We start from the raw sequence: 18,878 nt of genomic DNA on the forward strand, positions 1-18,878 counted from the left end.
AAAATGAGGAAGTGAATCATCAAGGAGACCAACTAGATTGCCCAGGAACACTAGGGAGATGGTATACTTTCTCCACTGAACTTGTTTTTGAAAGCAGGATTTGAGCGTAGATTTCAGCCTGAGTCAGGACTAAGTTCTGTGTGTTGTATGTGTCTCTGATACTATATTGCTTAATTCATCAAGTTGAGCCCTTCTGTCTGTCTTTATAGGCCTTTCAACAACAATAATAAAATTAGTTTTGACCCATCAGTAAGTTCTGCAATCACAAGATGGTAAGTCACCAAATGCTTTTCACTTGGCTTAAAATCCATGTATACCATTCAATTTATATGCACTTGTGTCCTGTACATAAATGCATGTGATCAAGTAATAGAAAAGACCTCCAATTGTAATCAATGTTAAGAATGGGAAGTAAGAAAATAAGAATAAAAACAGTAATATCTTTAACTACTTACATATGCAAAATATTCCTGATTATAAAAGAAAAAGAAAGCAGCACACAGGTAATCCCTCAGTGGCACATCTTTACACTGGACGTGGTGACACAGTCCTGTACTTCATGTGTTCAAGAGGTGCAGAACCACCTAAGCCCAGAGTTCAAGGTCACCTAGGCAAACTCAGTGAGACCCTGTCTTTACTTTTTGTTTAATTACATATACATATGTGTGTCTATTATATAGGTTTGTGGCTGTGAGTGTCCCTCAGAAAAGGATGTCAAATGGCCTAGAGCAGGAGTTACATGCATTTGTGAGCTTCCTGCCATGTGTACTAGGAACCGAACTCAGGTCCTCTGCAAAAGCAGTATGTGCTCTATGTACTCTAACCAACCCCCTTCGGATCCCAAACCCCTCACAATAAATTCTTTCTCAAACATGGCATTTAAAATCATAAGCTTCCTTGGTAAAAGATGCACAATTCAGCCATGCCTGCTGATGTCCATTCACTCAGGAGAAAGAGGAGGAAAAAAGAGAGCAAGTCCAAGGTTTGCTTGGGCACTTAATGAAAGCCTTCTTTAAAGAAGTGAAAATGGACTTTCAGTGGGAGACCTCAGTGGAGATCATCAATTAACCTGTTGCATTAATGGCATTTTACACGATTTTGAAGGACAGGTCTTCTTATAATACAATAATTAATTTCTTACTAGCATGGCAATAAGATTCATCTCACAGCGACCCCATTAGACTATCAGCTCCCTGAAAATCAAATCACTCCTTTTGTCCATCACCACAGACCCAGCACCTAGCTCTGCACACAGTGCATCTCCATAAATATTTGCTAATCTAAAATTCTCAACTATTTATAGTAGTAACAGACTAGAATCACATGGTAACCTATTGCAAGCTAAGAAAGTAATTCAGGAAACAGTAAGACCACACAAGTAACTGGAGTTAAAACTCAGCCTCTGACCCTCCATACACCGCACTTCATTACATGTAATGTAAAGACACATAGCAGCAGTCTATAACATTAGCAGGACATCCCTATCATCTCCAGTTATGACAAACCTTTCATCTGAGGACTGCAAATCCCAGCAAGAAGATTTAGAGTGAAAGTTATTGCTCACAATCCTCTTATGCAAAGATAAGACAAGATCTGCTTTGCAAACTTAGTCCACAAGACAAACTGGAAACAAGTCGGATGGTCTAGTAGAACTCTGTTCTATTGTGTTTATTTAAAATACCACAAAACTTTCCCTTCTGGCTATGCATTCCTCATGAAAAGCAAGACTTACTCTCAATACCTGTTCACTCACCTTCCTTTTCTAAAATGCAAGAAAAATTATTGTTATCTCTGGGAAGAAAAATCTATTCTCATAATAGAGCAAAGACTCCTATCATGTAGCAAACTTACCCAAAGCCATGTATCCTAGAATTAGTAACACAGGAATTCAAGTTCAAGTTGGTCTTGAAACCCAAATTATTCTATTCTATTCTCCATCTTTAGAGTTTATTATCAACATGTTCAGTCCAAAGAATTAACTCATGTAACTGAAATATCTGTACAATAAATGATACCACAAATAAAATTAAATGGAGAAATAAAGTCTAATAAGTGATCAGGTTTATTTAGTTACTATAATCTGCCAGTCTATACATGATAAAAACTCTTGGGAGTTGGGAATGTAGCTTAGTCCATAAGAGTGTTTGCTTAGAACACATAGTATGCTTGGTTTGACCTCTAGTACTACATAAACCATATAGACTAGGTATGCCATGCATGCTTGAAATCCCAGTACTATAAAAGGGAAATGGACCTAGAGGCAGCAGGATGGGGAATTCAAGGTCATCCTTGGCTACATAGTGAGTCTGAGGCCAGCCTGGAATACACAAAACCTAATCTCAAAAGGAAATTTGAAAATATTTAAATTTTATATACAATTTTACAGTTTAGTTATTTACACTTAGAACTTGTTTATTGATGCTAATTCTAAACCTAGTAGAAGATATAAGTATTGAGATTTCTACTTGAAATCTGACTTTACAAACTGACTCACTGACATTTGGGAATAATCTTAACCTCTGTGACCCTTAGGGTTAATAAGTGTCCTGTTGCTTCAACGAGTAATGTATTTTGATCAAAATGTAAATCACTTTGAACAGTGTCTGGCTCAAAGTAAATTCTCAACACATGTTCATTACTGCAATCATATTTATTATCATCACTAGTAGCATATCAATATCATAAATTGCAACTTTAATCTGTTGTAATCTATTATAACCCCAGAACCTGACACATAGTTAGCACTCAGAATATGGTGAATGGATTAATCATTATTACTAACAACTTCTATAATCAAGCATAGGTATTTGTACTAGAATGTAATTTCTCTCATAAGAAAATGTAAATTAATCACGGAGACCCTAAATTAGAACTTAGATATTTAAGGGAAAGAAAAAAATGTGCATAGACCAATGTCAACCTTAAAAACAAGTGCCTAGCATGGGAACTGCAACACTCTCATCATCATTATCCAACTGGAAGTAGGCTAGAAACAAATTATAATGACCACACAATCAATCTGCTTCCCTCCACCACACTGGACGCTGGCATGAACACATGATCTAAGAACTCACAGCACTCCAACAATGCGCCTCTGAGGGGCAGTCCAGGTAACAACTACCTTTGAGAATCACATGAATTGCCTACTGCCAACCCCAAACTCTCCCACCTCCAAATATAATAATGAGGGATTTCATTATTGGCTACTGCTCTTCAACTTTAGCAATAAGCAGTTTATAGGTGAGGAAAGGCTCCTCACTGTGACCATTTGGGTTAGTTTGAATGTAAATGGCCCCCCATAAGTTCACTTGAAATGGCACTATTAGGAAGAAAGGCTTTGTTGGTGCAGAGTAGGTGTGGCCTTGTTGGAGGAAGTGTGTCTGCCTGCCCTGTATTTTAAAGAAATTTCTTGAGACCAGCAAACATAGTTTCTAAAACTAGGTACCATGTGTGGTCATGTAAGACAGTCTACACAAAGTGTTAGTCCTCAATAATCGTTCTACTAATGTTTATGACTGTTCTCCTGAACCCTCGTCCAAATAATTACCTACCAAGCATCCATAATGCTGACAGGTAAATTGTATGCCTCACTCCTCATATAAGATTTCTGCCAAGGAATCATAGCCAAATAATTCTGGTTTGCCTACACACCTAGTGATGGTTTTTGTCTACTAAAAATATTTAGAGCTTATTTCAAAGGATAAGGAAGAATCAGAACCATAGCTCAGTGAGAACGCTCTATCCCCAGCACCCCTCCCCCAGTACTAACACATACACACAAATATAGGAGCACATTACATAGGCATATTGTGGACTTCATAACATAAAGAAAGCCAGTCAGTATCACAAGGACAGGTAAGATGGTGACTGTCGAGAATGGCCCCTACAGGCTCATATATTCAAATGCTTACTCACCACTCACCAGGGAATGGTGTTATTTGAGAAGGATTAGGAGGTATAGCCTTATTAAAGTAGCTGTGGCCTTGCTGGAAGAAGTATGTCACTGGGGTGGGCTTTGAGGTTTTAGAAGCCCACATCAGGATCTCCCTCTCTCCCTCTGCCTATAGATCAGGAATGTAGGTCTTAGCTACTTCTCCAGCACCACAACTGCCTACTGCCCTGCTTCCTGCTATCATGCTCCCTGCCATAATGATAACTGGAAGCAAGTCCCTAATTAAATGCTTTCCTTTATAGTGTTTCCTTGAATGGGGTTTCTCTTTACAGCAAAAGAATAGTAACTAAAACAGTGCCTTTTATAATCTATGCAATCAAGTCAGAAACTAGTAAAATATACTAACTAGTAAAATTTGAACTTTTTTTCAACTGTGGAATTCTGAAATCAAATATAGAGGAAGCTATGCCAAAGAGGGTGTAGGCAAAAAAAAGCTTTGAGGACTGGCCACAAACCACCAAACAAGGTTATGCATAGGCAATGAATATCTGAGTGTTACACAGAAGTGTGGTCTCAGGCCCTTTCTTTGGTCCACATATCTTAATCTAGGTTTTATAGAGCTCAAATCCTAAAGATTTCTAAATAGTCTACATTCCTCAATCTTTTAAAACTATATTTTGTTAAAATATTTAAATAAATAAAATGTTGTTAAAATATTGAAATAAGATTTTAAATGCTGTATAGTATATACTGAAATAGATTCCATTACTTATGCATATCTTCATTTATTATACAAATTTACAAAATATTGTAATATATATTTTACTAATTTCTGTGTTTCATAGCAGTATGTCTTTCCTGGTATTAATACAAAACAATGTCAGTCGGAGGCTTAAGACAACAGAAAACTGACAGCCTAGCATGCGGGAGTCTGAGATTCAAATCCCAGTGCTGGCAAACTTGCTTGTGACCTATGAATAGATATCATATTCTCTGTCTCCTTCCCTCTTCTGTGACTATAAGAATTTAACTCTAGATCTAAAGTCCCAATATGTAAACCAAGGGAAGTTTGTTTGTTTGTAGACAGGGTCTCTTGTGGATCAGGCCAGCCTTGAACTCACAATACAGGTGAGGATGACCTTGAGTTTATGGTCCTTCTGCCTGCACCTCTCAAGTGAAAGGATTACAGGCGTGAGTCATCTAGCAATTAAACCTAGGGTTCCTTGCATACTAAGTAAATACTTTTCTAAATGAGTTACATCACCAGGAATGGCAGGGGGTTAATTCTGAGCTTAACATACATACAAAACTGGACATGCTATTTTGCCCTTAAATGTGCATAAGTCCTTTAAGTTTATAAGTCATTTTTCCCTAAATGTGAACTGGGTCATCAGGTGTATGCTACTCAGTTCTACTCTGTACCCTAATAATTTCTTGCCTATACTCAATTAACTATCCACAGGAACTTAGGAAATTAATGAAAGTAAAAATCAAGGCCATCCAATACATTTTGAGAGAAAGTTATATGGCTTGAATAACATAACTTTGTCAAACAGCCTACTCTATCAATGCAAGATTCATCTACATTTCACGCCATCGTTGTACAGAAAAGCTACCAGCTCTTGAATGACTAGGTAGTCTATTTTTAAAGGTCATTGAATGAGAACAACCCACATAGGCTTATATGTTTGAAAGTTGGTCTGCAGTTTGTAAAAACTATTTAGGAAGTATTAGAAGGTATGACCTCATTAGTGCAAAAAGTACACCATTGGGGGCAGACTTTGAGGATTCAAAATTCTCTGCTACTCTGTGTGTGTGTGTGTGTGTGTGTGTGTGTGTGTGTGTGTGTGTGTGTATGTGTATGTATCTCCCTCGCCACATCTCCAACTTAATTGATCAAATATAAGTTCTTAACTGTTCCTGCCACCATGTCTTTATTCTGCCTCCATGGACTCTAACCCTCTGAAACTATAAGCCTCAGATTAAATGCTTTCTTCTTTAAATTGCCTTGGTCATGGTGTTTTATCACAACAATAGAAAAATAACTAAGATGGATGCTGTCTTCAGTGCTTTACAGTATGGATTTCTGGAACTTTGAATTAGTATTCCTCTTGGACTCAGTCAGATCTCAACCACCTCCTTAAACTCTCAGAGGCTTGCTACTATGTGGAAGGGACCTCACCATTTCAATGTTTTCATATTTAAACACCAATGTTAGCACTACTATCAAACACACTGCTGTTCACATGATAAGGCTCTCTGTCCCTAAGAACAACACAAAGTAATGTTCTAACTTGATGCTCTCCTGGCAGGGAACTGCTCAAGACAACAGATATTTGAAAGGGGATAATCTACATATATTCTAACCACTCATATCTCTATGTCTCAAGAAAAAAAAGTGTTTTTTCCTTCTCTTGGAGAGTTATAAAGAGCCTTTTCATAAGGCATTTCTATCTTCTAAAAGCTACTATGAGGTGAGAAGAGGTAACTCCGTGTTACTTACTGCTCTTGCAAAGGACCTGATTTTAGTTCCTAACACCCAAGTGGGGACTTGCAACCACTTGTAACTCTATCTCCAGGGCATCTAACACCTTCTCTGGCCTCTGCAGGTTCCTGAACATATGTAGTATAAGTAAAAATCACACAAGGATACAAGAATACACACATACAATAATAAATAATTTTTATTAAATAAAAGATTGTTTTCTATGCCACATAATAATATATGCCTGTAATTACAACAGAGTCAGTGGGGCTGAAGCAGGACAACGTAAGAGTTTGGGTCAGCCTGAGAGTGATAGACTTTGAAGAGGAAAAACACTAAGAATATAATATCATCGGGTCACTTGCCTGTCAGTTCTGAAGTGACTTTCAAGAGGCTCAAAGATAAATTTTACTCCACTGAGAGCAACTGTCCTCATTCCAGGATTTGGCATATTACTTTCCTTATTCTCCCAAAAGTTCCTAGTCTTTTTATTTGACTTTGAAGGTGTTTATTTGTTTGTTTTCAATGCTCAAGATTAAAGCCAGGGTTTCATGCATTCTAACCATGTACCATTAGCACCAAGCTGCAACCTCAGCTCAAGCTTTGGTCTGATGGGTCCAGCGATATATATTTTATTGAAATCCACTCAAAATACTTTTTGGAAGTAACAAAAGGCAGCTTAGTAGTAAAGTCTGTGCTATTGCATAAGGCCTTAGGTTCAACCCACTATACCAAAAAACTCTTCTTTAGAAGTGGTATAATAATTCTTGAAACACACCCATTGGTCACCAATTCCCCTTTCTACACACCTGCATCTGCTGCTTACCTATTCTCTGTTTCTAGCAGTCTGTGCCTTCTCCTAAACAGTTGGAGGATATCTTAGTTAGGAATTCTATTGCTGTGATAAACACCACGGCCAAAGCAACTTGGGGAGGAGAGGGTTTATTTCATCTTACAGTGTTCAGGTCATACACTATCACTGAGGGAAGTCAGGGCAGGAACCTAGTGGTAAAAACTGAAGCAGAAAGCAGAAGCCACAGAGGAATGTTAATCTGCTTTCTTGCTTAGCCTGCTTTCTTACATAACTCAGGACCACCTGACCCACTGTGGATTGGGCCTGCCCACATCAATCATTAATCAAGAAAATGTCTTACAGACTTGCCTATAAGCAATCTGATGAAGGCATGTCTCAGCTGAGGTTCCTCTTCCCCAACAACTCTAGTTTATGTCACAAGGGAGTACTCACTCATATTGTAAATTCCCTTACAATCCTGTGTAATACTATTATGGGGGATGTCCTTCTGCATGCTGTGAATGTAGCCAGGCAGGAAGTATAGGCAGAGCTACCAGACTATGAATGCTGGGAATAGAAAATGCTGACAGTCGCCAGAGAGAGGCCAAAGGAGTAACATTCTGGAGCATTACAGGTAAGCCACACTCTTGTGGCAATACATAGTTTAATAGAAACGGGTTAATAAGAGAGAGCTAGCCAGTAAGAAGCCTAAGCCATTGGCCAAACAGTTTATAATTATAAATTATATATTATATAATTTTAAATTATATAAGCCTCTGTGTGTTTATTTGAGACTATATGGGAAGGACAGAAATGTCCGACAACAATACTGTTTTATGAGTGCTGTCTTTTCATGTGCATTATCTTCAGCTCCTTAAAGATCTTAATAGGTACAGAATATATGTTACAGATCTTTGTACCACCAGCAACCTCAGAGCAAACCTGCACACTTCAGATACACATTGAAGATGTGTTCTGTTAATGGGAACAGTAAGTCAACATTTTTCAAAGCACACTAAAACCTGTGTGGGAGGTAACAGTGTGAAAGTGAGATTTCTGATTTAAAGCTGTTTACAATCATGAATATGTAAATTATCTATAGAACCAACAGGAATAAGTGTGTGCTAACAAAGTTCTTGTATGGCTCTATTTGGCAGGATTAGTGTTAGCACATGGAAGCATCTAGTCAAGATAAAGAATAGGACTTACCCATTCACCCTCAAATAATGGCTTCAATGAGGTACAAGGCAATAATACTCAAAGAACAGCAAGATCATTTCCATGAGCACAATAAAAGGACAGAAAACATCATTAAACAATGAGAGCAAGCTCTGGGAATGGCTGGCAGAGAGCCTGAACTGCAGTGCAAAGCCAGAGCCTGGCTTTCTTTGAAGGTGATACAATAAGGTGCACACTTTGGAAAATGAAACACAACTATTGCTGAGTCAAGAAGAGACAGGAGGGGAGAGTGCGAATAAGAAGCTGGAAAATAAAACTACGAATACAGAGCCAACACCCTGCCTGTCTGCACTAGTCTCAAGTAGGTATCTGGGGCCCATTTAAGACCTTCACATGAAACCCAAAGTGCCAAGGCAGGGCCACTTGACTCAACTAACCCCCCTCCAATGTAAATGTATGTGACTAAAGATAATATAACAAGGTAGCTCAGAGCAGTGGAGTGTCTCTTGAAGATTTCAGCTCTCATGTTTATTAGGTATATGACCAAAAGTACATAATCTTGCTTGATTAGCCTCCAGGAGAAACTCCAGGGGCATGGGTATAAAAACACTACTTCTAAGCCTTCCTGGCCACTCAGTGACAGCCAACCAGCCAAATACAATTTACTCTTGTCTCTTGGGTGAAGACATGTGGAATACCTACAAGAGTGAGTAGCTCAGTAGGTCCCCAGCCAATATCTTAAGAAAATGTACAATAAGGTATGGATCCTTGTATTAATGTCACAGTCCCACAGTCCTAGAGGTCCTCAGAACTCAAGTTACTATCCTAGAAAATAAGCCAAACAGAAGAGCATTCAACTTATCAGCAAACAGCTGCGGGCCCTCACAATGTGTTATAGTGTTATAGGTACACCAGGAAGCCTTGCAGCCCTCACAATTTGTTATAGTGTTATAGGTACACCAGGAAGCCTAGGGGCAACACCCAGCAAGCAGGGAAAAAATACAGAGTGATGTGGCAGGGAAGTAATGGGCAGCAAGGCAGAGCTCAGCAGGATCTGATTTTCAAACATGAAAGCAAAGCAGGTGTTTGCAGTTCAAAATGAAGGTAGAAAAAACAAAAAACTTCTGGCCCAGAAGTGAGATGCTGAGCATAGTGCTTCAGGAGAACTCTTGCTTGGGGTGGAGATGGGGCACTTCCAAGCCTTCCTCTCCATGAAAAATCTACCAAACAGTTTTCAACTATTTAATAAGATTCCACTTTTAAGCTACAATGATTCAAAATGCTGGCCACTTAAATTTATACAAGCTATACTAATATGGCACACAGCATCCTAACGAACTTTCTTGACAACACTAAATAAAAGTCTACTGAATGTAGCAAACATCTGAGCTTAAAAATCAATCTGAGGGCCGGGCGGTGGTGGCGCACGCCTTTAATCCCAGCACTCGGGAGGCAGAGGCAGGTGGATCTCTGTGAGTTCGAGACCAAGCCTGGTCTACCAAGTGAGTTCCAGGGCAGGTTCCAAAACAATACAGAGAAACCCTGTCTCGAAAAACCAAAAAAAAAAAAAAAAATCAATCTGAGAACTTGGGAGAAGAGAATCACCTGCAGGAGACCTGTAGCATTAAAAAGAGAGAGAGAGAGGACATCTGGGGATGGATGGGGGTGGGGGATTTACAGTAAAGCACCTCCTGGAGGTCACAGACTTGAGGTTTTCTTCCTCAGTCTTTGAGCCTTTTCCTACCCTTCTATTTTATTAGTTTCTAAACATTTGTTCATTGTAAGTACTCTAAACAAGATGCAGTAATATCTGGGGAAAAAAAAGTAAGTATCCAGTATTGAAATTGTCTAATGTGAGGGGACTATGTATCTGCTCGTTTGTAATACTAGGGAACTTTGAGGCCAGGTGCAGTCCCAACAAGACACTTCCTACCTGTAGGGCTTCAGAAAATTCAAACTCCTAGGCCTCAAATTCTACATCTAAAAATGGTAATAAGGACTTTGATGAGGAAACTAATACTGAATCAGTATTAACCGAGTGACTATGCTACAGTAAGTACGCAGGTATGGTGCTGCTAGCTATTATTACCATCTTTGTTTTAGTATTACTTTGACGGCCATCAGAAGGCATTACTTCAACGTCTCTGAATCTCACACTGCACCGTTAGATAAAGCAGTGGCTGGCCCTACCTGTTGCACCACCTCTAGGAGTTGAATTAATTAGCGAAGTTCAGCTTTCCACATGGGGTCCCAACATTCAAGACAGCACAGCCTAATTACCTCACCCAAGGAGTTCATGTCTTTGGAATTAGAAATGCTGCTCTCTAGAATTAGAGACTTTTAGACCACTCTGTCAAGCTATGTCCCAAAATGTGTGAAAACGTGACCCTCACACGTTTTCCCTGTATGGGGAAGGGAAAAGTGTGCAAACATTAAGAATAAAAATGAAACTGTAACTCCTATTATCTCTTTTCCACCCCAAACTCTGGTAAGGGGTAACCAAAACACAGCAGCAGCTGGTGTCCGAAGCACTGCAGGTGGCAGGTGAGCAAAGTGACTCCACACACATATTCACAGATCACTAGCCCTTTTCCTTCCCGGCACCTGGATCTGCAAAGTACGAGTTTCCTTCCAAGCCCTCTCTTGGGCTCCGTGGAAGAAACGCCACCGTCACCCAGAGGACAGGTGACACAGAGTGGTCCTAGGCACAGCACAAGCTCACACCCCCAGAGCGAGCAGAGAGTCACTCAGCCCCGGCTGAAGCCCTCTCACCCCGGGGGCGTGCACACCTTCCGGGACGCGCCGAGCGCAGTTCTCGGTGCCTCAGTGGCCCTGCGCGGGGAGGCGGCCCACGTGCCCCCGGGCCACAGGCCGCTCGCCCCCACCCTGCACTCACCTGGCCGGTGATGCCGGTGATGAGCGCCACCTTCCTGGACTTGCCCATATCGCCTGCCCCAGAGTTCCTGGAGCTCGGGCAGCTAGCGGGAGCGTGAGCCATGTCGCCGCGGGCGGGTGAGCGTGCAGCCGAGAGGAAGGAGGAGTGGGACCGGCAGCGGGCCGACGGAGACGTGGGTGCGCGCGCCAGTCGCCTCACCGAACTGCAGCGGCCGCCACAGTCTGACAGGGCGCGCGGGAGGCCGGGCGTGGAGCGAGGGGCGGGCCGTCCCAGCCGGGGCGGGCAGCGGGAGCCAGGATGCGGCCTGGCTGGCGCCGCGTCACTCGTCCCAGCAGCGACGCGTCAGCGGCGCCCCCTGAAGCTCCGCCCCCGCCGGGGTCTCCACAATGAGCCACGCCTCCCCAGGAGGCGGGGCCTGAGTGCGCCCTGCTCCTGGAAGAGGAAGGATGCCTGGCTGTGACCGGTTAGAGGGTGCTGCCAGCCTGGGCCTTGGTTTCCCGATATCGCCCAATGATTGCGGGAGGAATGACGAGCTGACCTTTTTGGTAAGGAAAAGCTCTGAATTGCAAATCCAGGCACCTCAAGCCTCGACTTAATTTCTGGAACCCTGCTGCAGTGTCTTTGTGAGAATGAGGGCACCAGCAAAGGGGTTCAAAGCTCTTATGTATGTGGGGTTACAGATATGGGGACTGATAACCTTAACCCTCATCTGGCTATCTGAGTCTTCTGGCACTTTCCTAAAGTTTGGAACTAGTTTGAAGGTTCCCAGTAACTCCATTCAAGAAACAACTATTTACTTAGAGGTCTGGGAGTTCTTAGCAGTAAAGTTTCTGGCCCCAAGCGACCTGCATAAGGAAACAATTGACAAAAATTCATAGGTCAGTAAACTTGTACAAGACAAGTTTCATGAGGTGGGGTTCCTGCTACTTCTGTTGAATCTGCTTCCATTTGGTAAATGCTCATTGACTGAGAAAGGTCTAGGGAAGGACCCAGACATAGGAGAGTGAGGGGAAGAACACTCGCCCGCCCTCACTGCCCAGCGCATCTCTCCAGTAAATATGCTGAACTTGTCTTTCCAGTTACACACCGAGCTACCAGGACAGTGCCCAACAGAACGTGCAGGGTGTGAAGGACATGGGGCAAACCTGGAGTCCCAAGACCAGGGTGCCCAAACTCATCAGAAACTTTCCACACTTTTTACACAGGCTTGTCTGGCTTACTATTTTGCCTTTTCTCTGGTGCATTCTATACAGAAAATAGATCCAGAATTTGGGGAACCATATTATTTAAATCAAAAATATCTGAAATCTAGATTATCTTTACAGATTGATTTGTTGTAATGCAAGGATAAATAAGCCCATCACTAATAAAACTTACAGCCAAAAACTGATACTTAGGGAAGATGTGTCCCATTTGTCCTGTATCTCTGACACCTCATGTCATAGTAATCAATACTGAAAATTCATCTGTCCAGTAAGAAATGTAGCAATAGAAAAAAATCAAAGAAATCAAATATGTAGTGGATGTTCTGAGATGTGGCTTAGTGGTAGGTCACTTGCCTAATGGGTGAGCCTCTGGGTTTGATCCCAAACACTAAAAAAGATATAGATTAAAAACCAGTATTTTTAGGGACTGTAAATACATAAAATAGTAAAGAAAACATTTACAAAATGCCTGAGATGAAAACAAGCAAACTGTATTACATTTTGGAATCTGGGAAGATCAAGGGTTGATTCCTTCTGAGGCAGTCTCCTTTGTTTGTAAATGTTAGCTTGCATCTTCTCGTGATGTTCTTCCTCTATATATGCTTGTGCTATTTTAGATTAGGAACTACACAAATGACCTCATTTTACCTTAATTACCTTATTAAAGACCCTAATTCCCGACAGCAAGATGGTTTGATAGGTAAAAGCACTTGCCACCAAGTCTGCCATCCTGAATCCAATCACCCACACACACATAATAAGAGAAAAGAACTAAGTCTTGCAAGTTGTCCTCTGACCCCAACATGGTATACACATGCTCACACATTTTTAAAAAACAAATGAAATGATTAAACATAAAAACTATCCTATTTCCAATTACTTTTTCATTTTATGTATTTTTAAAATGTCTTATGGCTTTTGATTAATTTTGTGTTTTTGTTTGTTTTGAAACAGAGTTTCATGTAGCTCAAGGCTGGCCTGTAATTCATTATACAGCTAAGATTGACTTCGAGTTTCTATCCTCCTGCCTCTACCTCTTGAATGCTCAGATTAGGACCACTAAACCATATTTGTGTGGTCCAGGAGATAGAAACCAGGACATTATACATACTAGGCAAATGATCTACCAACTGAACTAGCCCCCCAGTTACCTTTTTAAAAGACTCAATTTTGAGGCAATGAAGTCTAACACTTCAACATATAAATTATAGAGGGACACAATACATCTCATAACAACAGAGGAGGAAAAAAGACATTTTTCTTGTTAGTTTGGTTTGGAAGTATAAAAGACAGCTGGTGATGGGAATCATTGTTGTAATTTTCCCAGTGCCCTTAGGGGAATGCGTAGTCAGCACAGAGTCTGGACAACATGAGATTCCATTAGCCAGAGGGGAAATATGTTAGTAATTCTCAACCATGGGAGATCTTATAAGCTAGAGGACATTTGATAATGACTGAAGACATTTTTTTACTATAACAACTGGAACAGCATTATTGGTATTTAGTAATTAAAGAACAGGTCTATTGCTGAACATCTTACAATGTACAGTCCAGCAGACCCAAACTATCAACACAAACCGTCCCCTGTATCCATTTATTCTACATCCATCTACTCAACCAAATTTGGATTATATTTGTGATGGTCAATCTTCTCTTAATTACATGTATTTATTTTGTGGGGGGTGGGAGTGCTATGGATACACAGTACTCTTGTGGAGGTCAGGGGCCATGTTATAGAAGTCAATTCTTTCTTTCTACCATGTAGATTCCAGGAGTGGATCTCAAATTGTCAGTCTTGGCAGCAAGTGCCTTTATGTTAAGCCAACTGGCCAGTCCTGTGATGATTAATCTTAATTATCACCTTGATTGGATCTGGAATCAGTCTAAAAGACATGCTTCTAGGCTGATTTATTAGGGTATTTCCAGGAAGGATTAGATGAAGAGAGAAGACCCTCCCTCATAGTGTGTGGTACCTTCCAGCAGTCATCCAGATTTAAAGAACTCCATGGAAAAAGCAGTGCTACTTTGCCTGACAAGCTTCCCTTCTTGCTGGTGAGTGCATCTATCTTGCTTTTGCTGCCTCTGCTGCTCCCATCTTTTGCAGATATCAAAACCCAGGTTCAGCCCTGCAATGTGAATGAAAGATTAGCAGTTCTCCAGAAATCCTCAAAGACTTCAATTGAGGTTGCTGAAGCATTCACCTTCATGGACTGAATGGCTATTATGTTCTCATCCTATCCTGTTGCAGGATGCTAAAGGGTGTCCCTTGGGGGGTGGAGGAAAGTAGGCGTAATACCAATGACACAGGCATCAGGAACAAGTTGAACCAACAAGCTCAGTTTATTCCAAGAAGGGGTAAGCCTTATATACCCCTCAACCCTGCCCCAGGGGAGGAGATCCACTGAGTTGGCATCTACTGAGGTGACATGGTCACTGTCCATAGGTCCACATCGTCTCTCGTCTGCTGTTGTCAAGACCTTCTGGCAGACCCAAGCTGGCTGTCAGGAAATATCTACTGCACATGCTCTTACTATCAGTCTAGGCCAACTGTCAGGAGATAACTACTGTGCATGCTCTAGGCCAGCTGTCAGGCCCATTGAGGCTTAGTTATCCCACATTATCCAGCATGCAGATGACCATTCTTAGGCTACCTAGTGTCTACCCTATAAGCCAATCTAATAAATCTCTTTCCATCCGTTGTTCTATTGGTTCTGTTCCTCTAGAAATCCCTGACTAATGCAATGCTTGTATCTGTAAAGAACATATATAGACAATGCTCCTTTTGTTATCCTCTAAGTAACACTGTTAAAAACTACTTACAAAGCATTTGTGATGTATTAGGTATTGCAAGTCATCTAAAGATAGTTTCTTTGCAAGGAATACACTACTTTATACAAGGTGTTGATTATCTGTGGACTTTGATTATTGGAGGGATCTAGTAGGGCTGTATAGGTATCCTGGAACCAATCTCCCTTAGATAATGAAAAACAAAACAGTTTTTCATGTGTATAGTGGCCACTACTATTGTAAGACACTAAACAGTTACACCCCCCCAATCGATGCCTCCTGTTAACTTTTCATGGCCACCCTTTCTCTAACTCCTAAACTACTCATCTGATTTCCATTTATAAAACTTATTACTAGGACAGTATTTATTATAAATATATATTATAGAGTTTGGGGATTAGCTTTTCCACTCAGGGTTCCCTGTTGTTATGTTTAATAGTTGCTGTGGAACTCTGTCCTCTCTCTGTTAACAGGAAACCCTCACAAGATTGTCCATTAGTATTCCCTAGTGAGAAGGAGAGAAAACTCATGTGTGGGAGCACAAGGGGCTAGCAAGGCAGCACGCTAGACACATGAGTTCTCCAACCTACTTCAAAATATAAAAGTCACTAAGGATTACGGGAGTGGGATGGTGGCTTTTATTCAGTAATATAGATGCCTGTAAGTTGTTAGTGTTCCTCTAGGTAACCATTTACCTATGCTCCCATAAGTAACTTTAAATAAGCTCTAGTTTACCATGGCAGACTTGGATGGAATAATATTTTGGTTTGTTGTTGTGCCTTGTCTGGGATGGACAGATGTTTAGTCACATCTTCTCAAGAGATGCTAATGCAACAATAGTTCATTTGTTTTTATTGTAGCATAGTATCTTATCATATGGATATGCCACAGTTTGTTTAACTACTCATCTACTGAATTATTTCTGGATTGTGTCTACACTGAGACTCTTATAAATGAAGCTGCTACAACCATTCATGTATTGGTTTTTGTGTGAAAGGAAGTTCATTTCGCACAGGGTAGAATTACTATATAGTATATTAATTACATTTCTTTCAGGGGGGATTGCGCCACGGTTTCTCTGTGTAACAGCCCTGGCCACACCATCCTGGAACTCACTCAGTAGACGAGGCTGGCCTCAAACTCACAGAGATACACCTGCCTCTGCCTCCTGAGTTCTGGGATTAAAGTAGTGTGCCCAACTACATTTCATTTTTTTAATGGAGTTGTTTTCTTATAAGGATTTTATAACTAAGATTTTACTGTATTATGTCTCTGCTGTGGTTTAATCTTATCAACCCAATGGCATTTGAATCAAATAAGACATATGTGTGTGTGTATGTATGTATGTATGTATGTATGTATCTTGATTCTTTGTGAATTTCACATCATGCATCTCAATCTGCTAGCCTCCCAGCCCATCCATATTTGCCCCTCACCCTTGCAGCATCCCCTTCCAAAAGAAAACAAAACCATTCAAACAAACAAAAATCCACCTCACTCTTCTGTCTTTCCCAACTCTCCAACACCTCTTCATTTGTCCTAGTGGTGTAGTAAGCTCATCTTATTAGGACCACCATCAGGCAAATAACATGGAGACTTCTTACTAATTATGAAAGCGTGGCCTTAGCTTAGGCTTTGTTCTAACTAGTTCTTATAACTTAATTAGCCCATAATTTTACTATGTTCTGCAATGTGGCTAAGTTACCTCTCCTCAGTATGACATGTCTGACCTGCTCTGAGTCTTCTAATGTCTCTCCTTTCTACTTCCCATAGTCCTCTGTCTCCAGAAGTCCAGCCTAACATTTGCCTGCCTAGTTATTGGTCATTCAGCTCTTTATTAAACAAATCACAGTGGCACATCTTCATACAGTGTAAAGAAATATTTCACAACATAATGGCATTGGAAGTTGTGATGTGTTGTGCAGTACACCCTTTTGTCCAATCAGCCCTACACACAAATGCTCATTGCAATTGGTCTCCTTCAAGGCCTCTGGAATACTATCATTACTGGACTCTCACTGAAACTCTACTCAGATATCCTGCTATTGAGTGATAGAGATCCTTCAGCTCTCAACTATCTCATTCTGCAGCACCAGCCCCTTCACAAATGTGCTCCTGCAAGTCATAGATGGTGTAGATGGTGGGCCAACCCAAGATCCAAGATGTGGGTCTGGGTGGTAGCTGGGCTTGTCAGTCTGGGCCACTGGGACAGCCCACCTCAAATGAGGGATGGACCCAGGTCTCCTGCCTTTGGGGCCAGCTCTCACACACTTGTGGTAAGGGGTGGGGTCATCTCTCTCCAGTGTGTAGGGGGGATCAGCTCTCCTGCTGCAGTGTTCAATGAGGGACAGGGCCAGTGAAGAGCAGGTCTCACTCAGCCCAGCCCTAAGATTTCAACAAGCATGGTTCCTATGGCCCCAGTGGCAACATGGGTAATAGATGTCAACACGGACCCCAGCTGCATTAGGACCATGAACCCAGACATGACCCTTGGCAGCAGTGTGGGCCTGGATGTCACCCTGGCCCCGGGTGGCAAATATGCATCTCATCAGCCTGCTCCTCACCACCTTCACTTCTTCCATTCTGCCTCTTTCCATGGCACACGAACCTTTCTGCTTCTCCTTCTTTCCAATTCTCCACCATGTATTTGCCTTTCATAATGGCACCTACCCACCCAGACTGTGAGGACCCAGGCTGGCCTGTGGGTGTCTTTCACCCACCTTGGCCCAGTCAAGATACTCAGATAAGTAAGGTCTTTTCCAAGAAGGATTAACAGAGAAGACACCCCCACCCCCCATACACATCCCACCATAGTGGGTGATATCTTCCGAGCACGGCCTAGATATAAAGATGTCCATGGCAAATCGGTGCTGCTTGCTTGCCTGCCTTTGCTTTTTGCTGGTGAGTGTATCTACCCCCATGGTTGCAGTTGCTGCTCCTATTGTCTTCTTCTGCTGTGGCCAGGATGCAGCTTCTCCGGGAATCTACCAAGAAAGCATGATTAGAACTGCAGCTTCGTGAGCTGAGCAGCTACTGGCTTCTCAGCCTCTGCATTGTACAGACATTGGAACTATGCAGCTCCTATCAGTTATGAGCCATTCTAATTCCTCTTTAGAGAACCCATTAGCAATATAAACCCTTTCTGCTTGAAATACCTTTGTCGACAGCAGTCTGTGTGTCAGGCTTTGACTACTGACTAACATGGTGGTACAAAAGATTTAAACTATAGACTTGACGTCTTAACTGTGACTGAAAGATCAACAAAACGGTGACACCATGTGTGAATTTCATTGAGATGGAAGAATTAAATCAAGAGAAAGCCTGCAGGGGAGATGCAGATATCATTTCCATTTACTTTCCTTCTCCTTCAGAATTATACCAGTTTTCTAGTTTAGGCAAGAAACAGGATATAAGAGCTAGATTTTGAGATTAAAATCATCTGATATCAACCTCTGCTTGACATGAGACAAAGAAATACCTGCTCTTCTACTCGATTAAAATTATATTGCATCAATCTTCCATAGAGAACATAGCAGAAGCAGCAGGTTGCAAGCAAAATTGGAAGGTAGGGATATAGTCCTGAAATTTCTAGGGACCCCTAAGACCCATCATTTCGACTTAGGAATATAATATACCAGTCT

At 41.4% G+C, this 18,878-nt stretch overlaps 1 protein-coding gene across 1 annotated transcript in view; it reads right to left on the bottom strand.

Moving 5' to 3' along the window:
* Positions 1-11,511, bottom strand: part of Gmds (GDP-mannose 4,6-dehydratase) — a 516,914-nt gene extending 505,403 nt beyond the window's left edge. Inside the window, exon 1 of the mRNA XM_040755777.1 lies at positions 11,246-11,511. Coding sequence (XP_040611711.1) covers positions 11,246-11,347 — 102 coding nt within the window. The 5' untranslated portion in view covers positions 11,348-11,511. The remainder of the gene's footprint in view (positions 1-11,245) is intronic.
* Positions 11,512-18,878: the final 7,367 nt, after the last annotated feature.

Source organism: Mesocricetus auratus, unplaced genomic scaffold (genome assembly GCF_017639785.1).
Source record: "Mesocricetus auratus isolate SY011 unplaced genomic scaffold, BCM_Maur_2.0 Super-Scaffold_100013, whole genome shotgun sequence".
Lineage (NCBI taxonomy): Eukaryota > Metazoa > Chordata > Mammalia > Rodentia > Cricetidae > Mesocricetus > Mesocricetus auratus.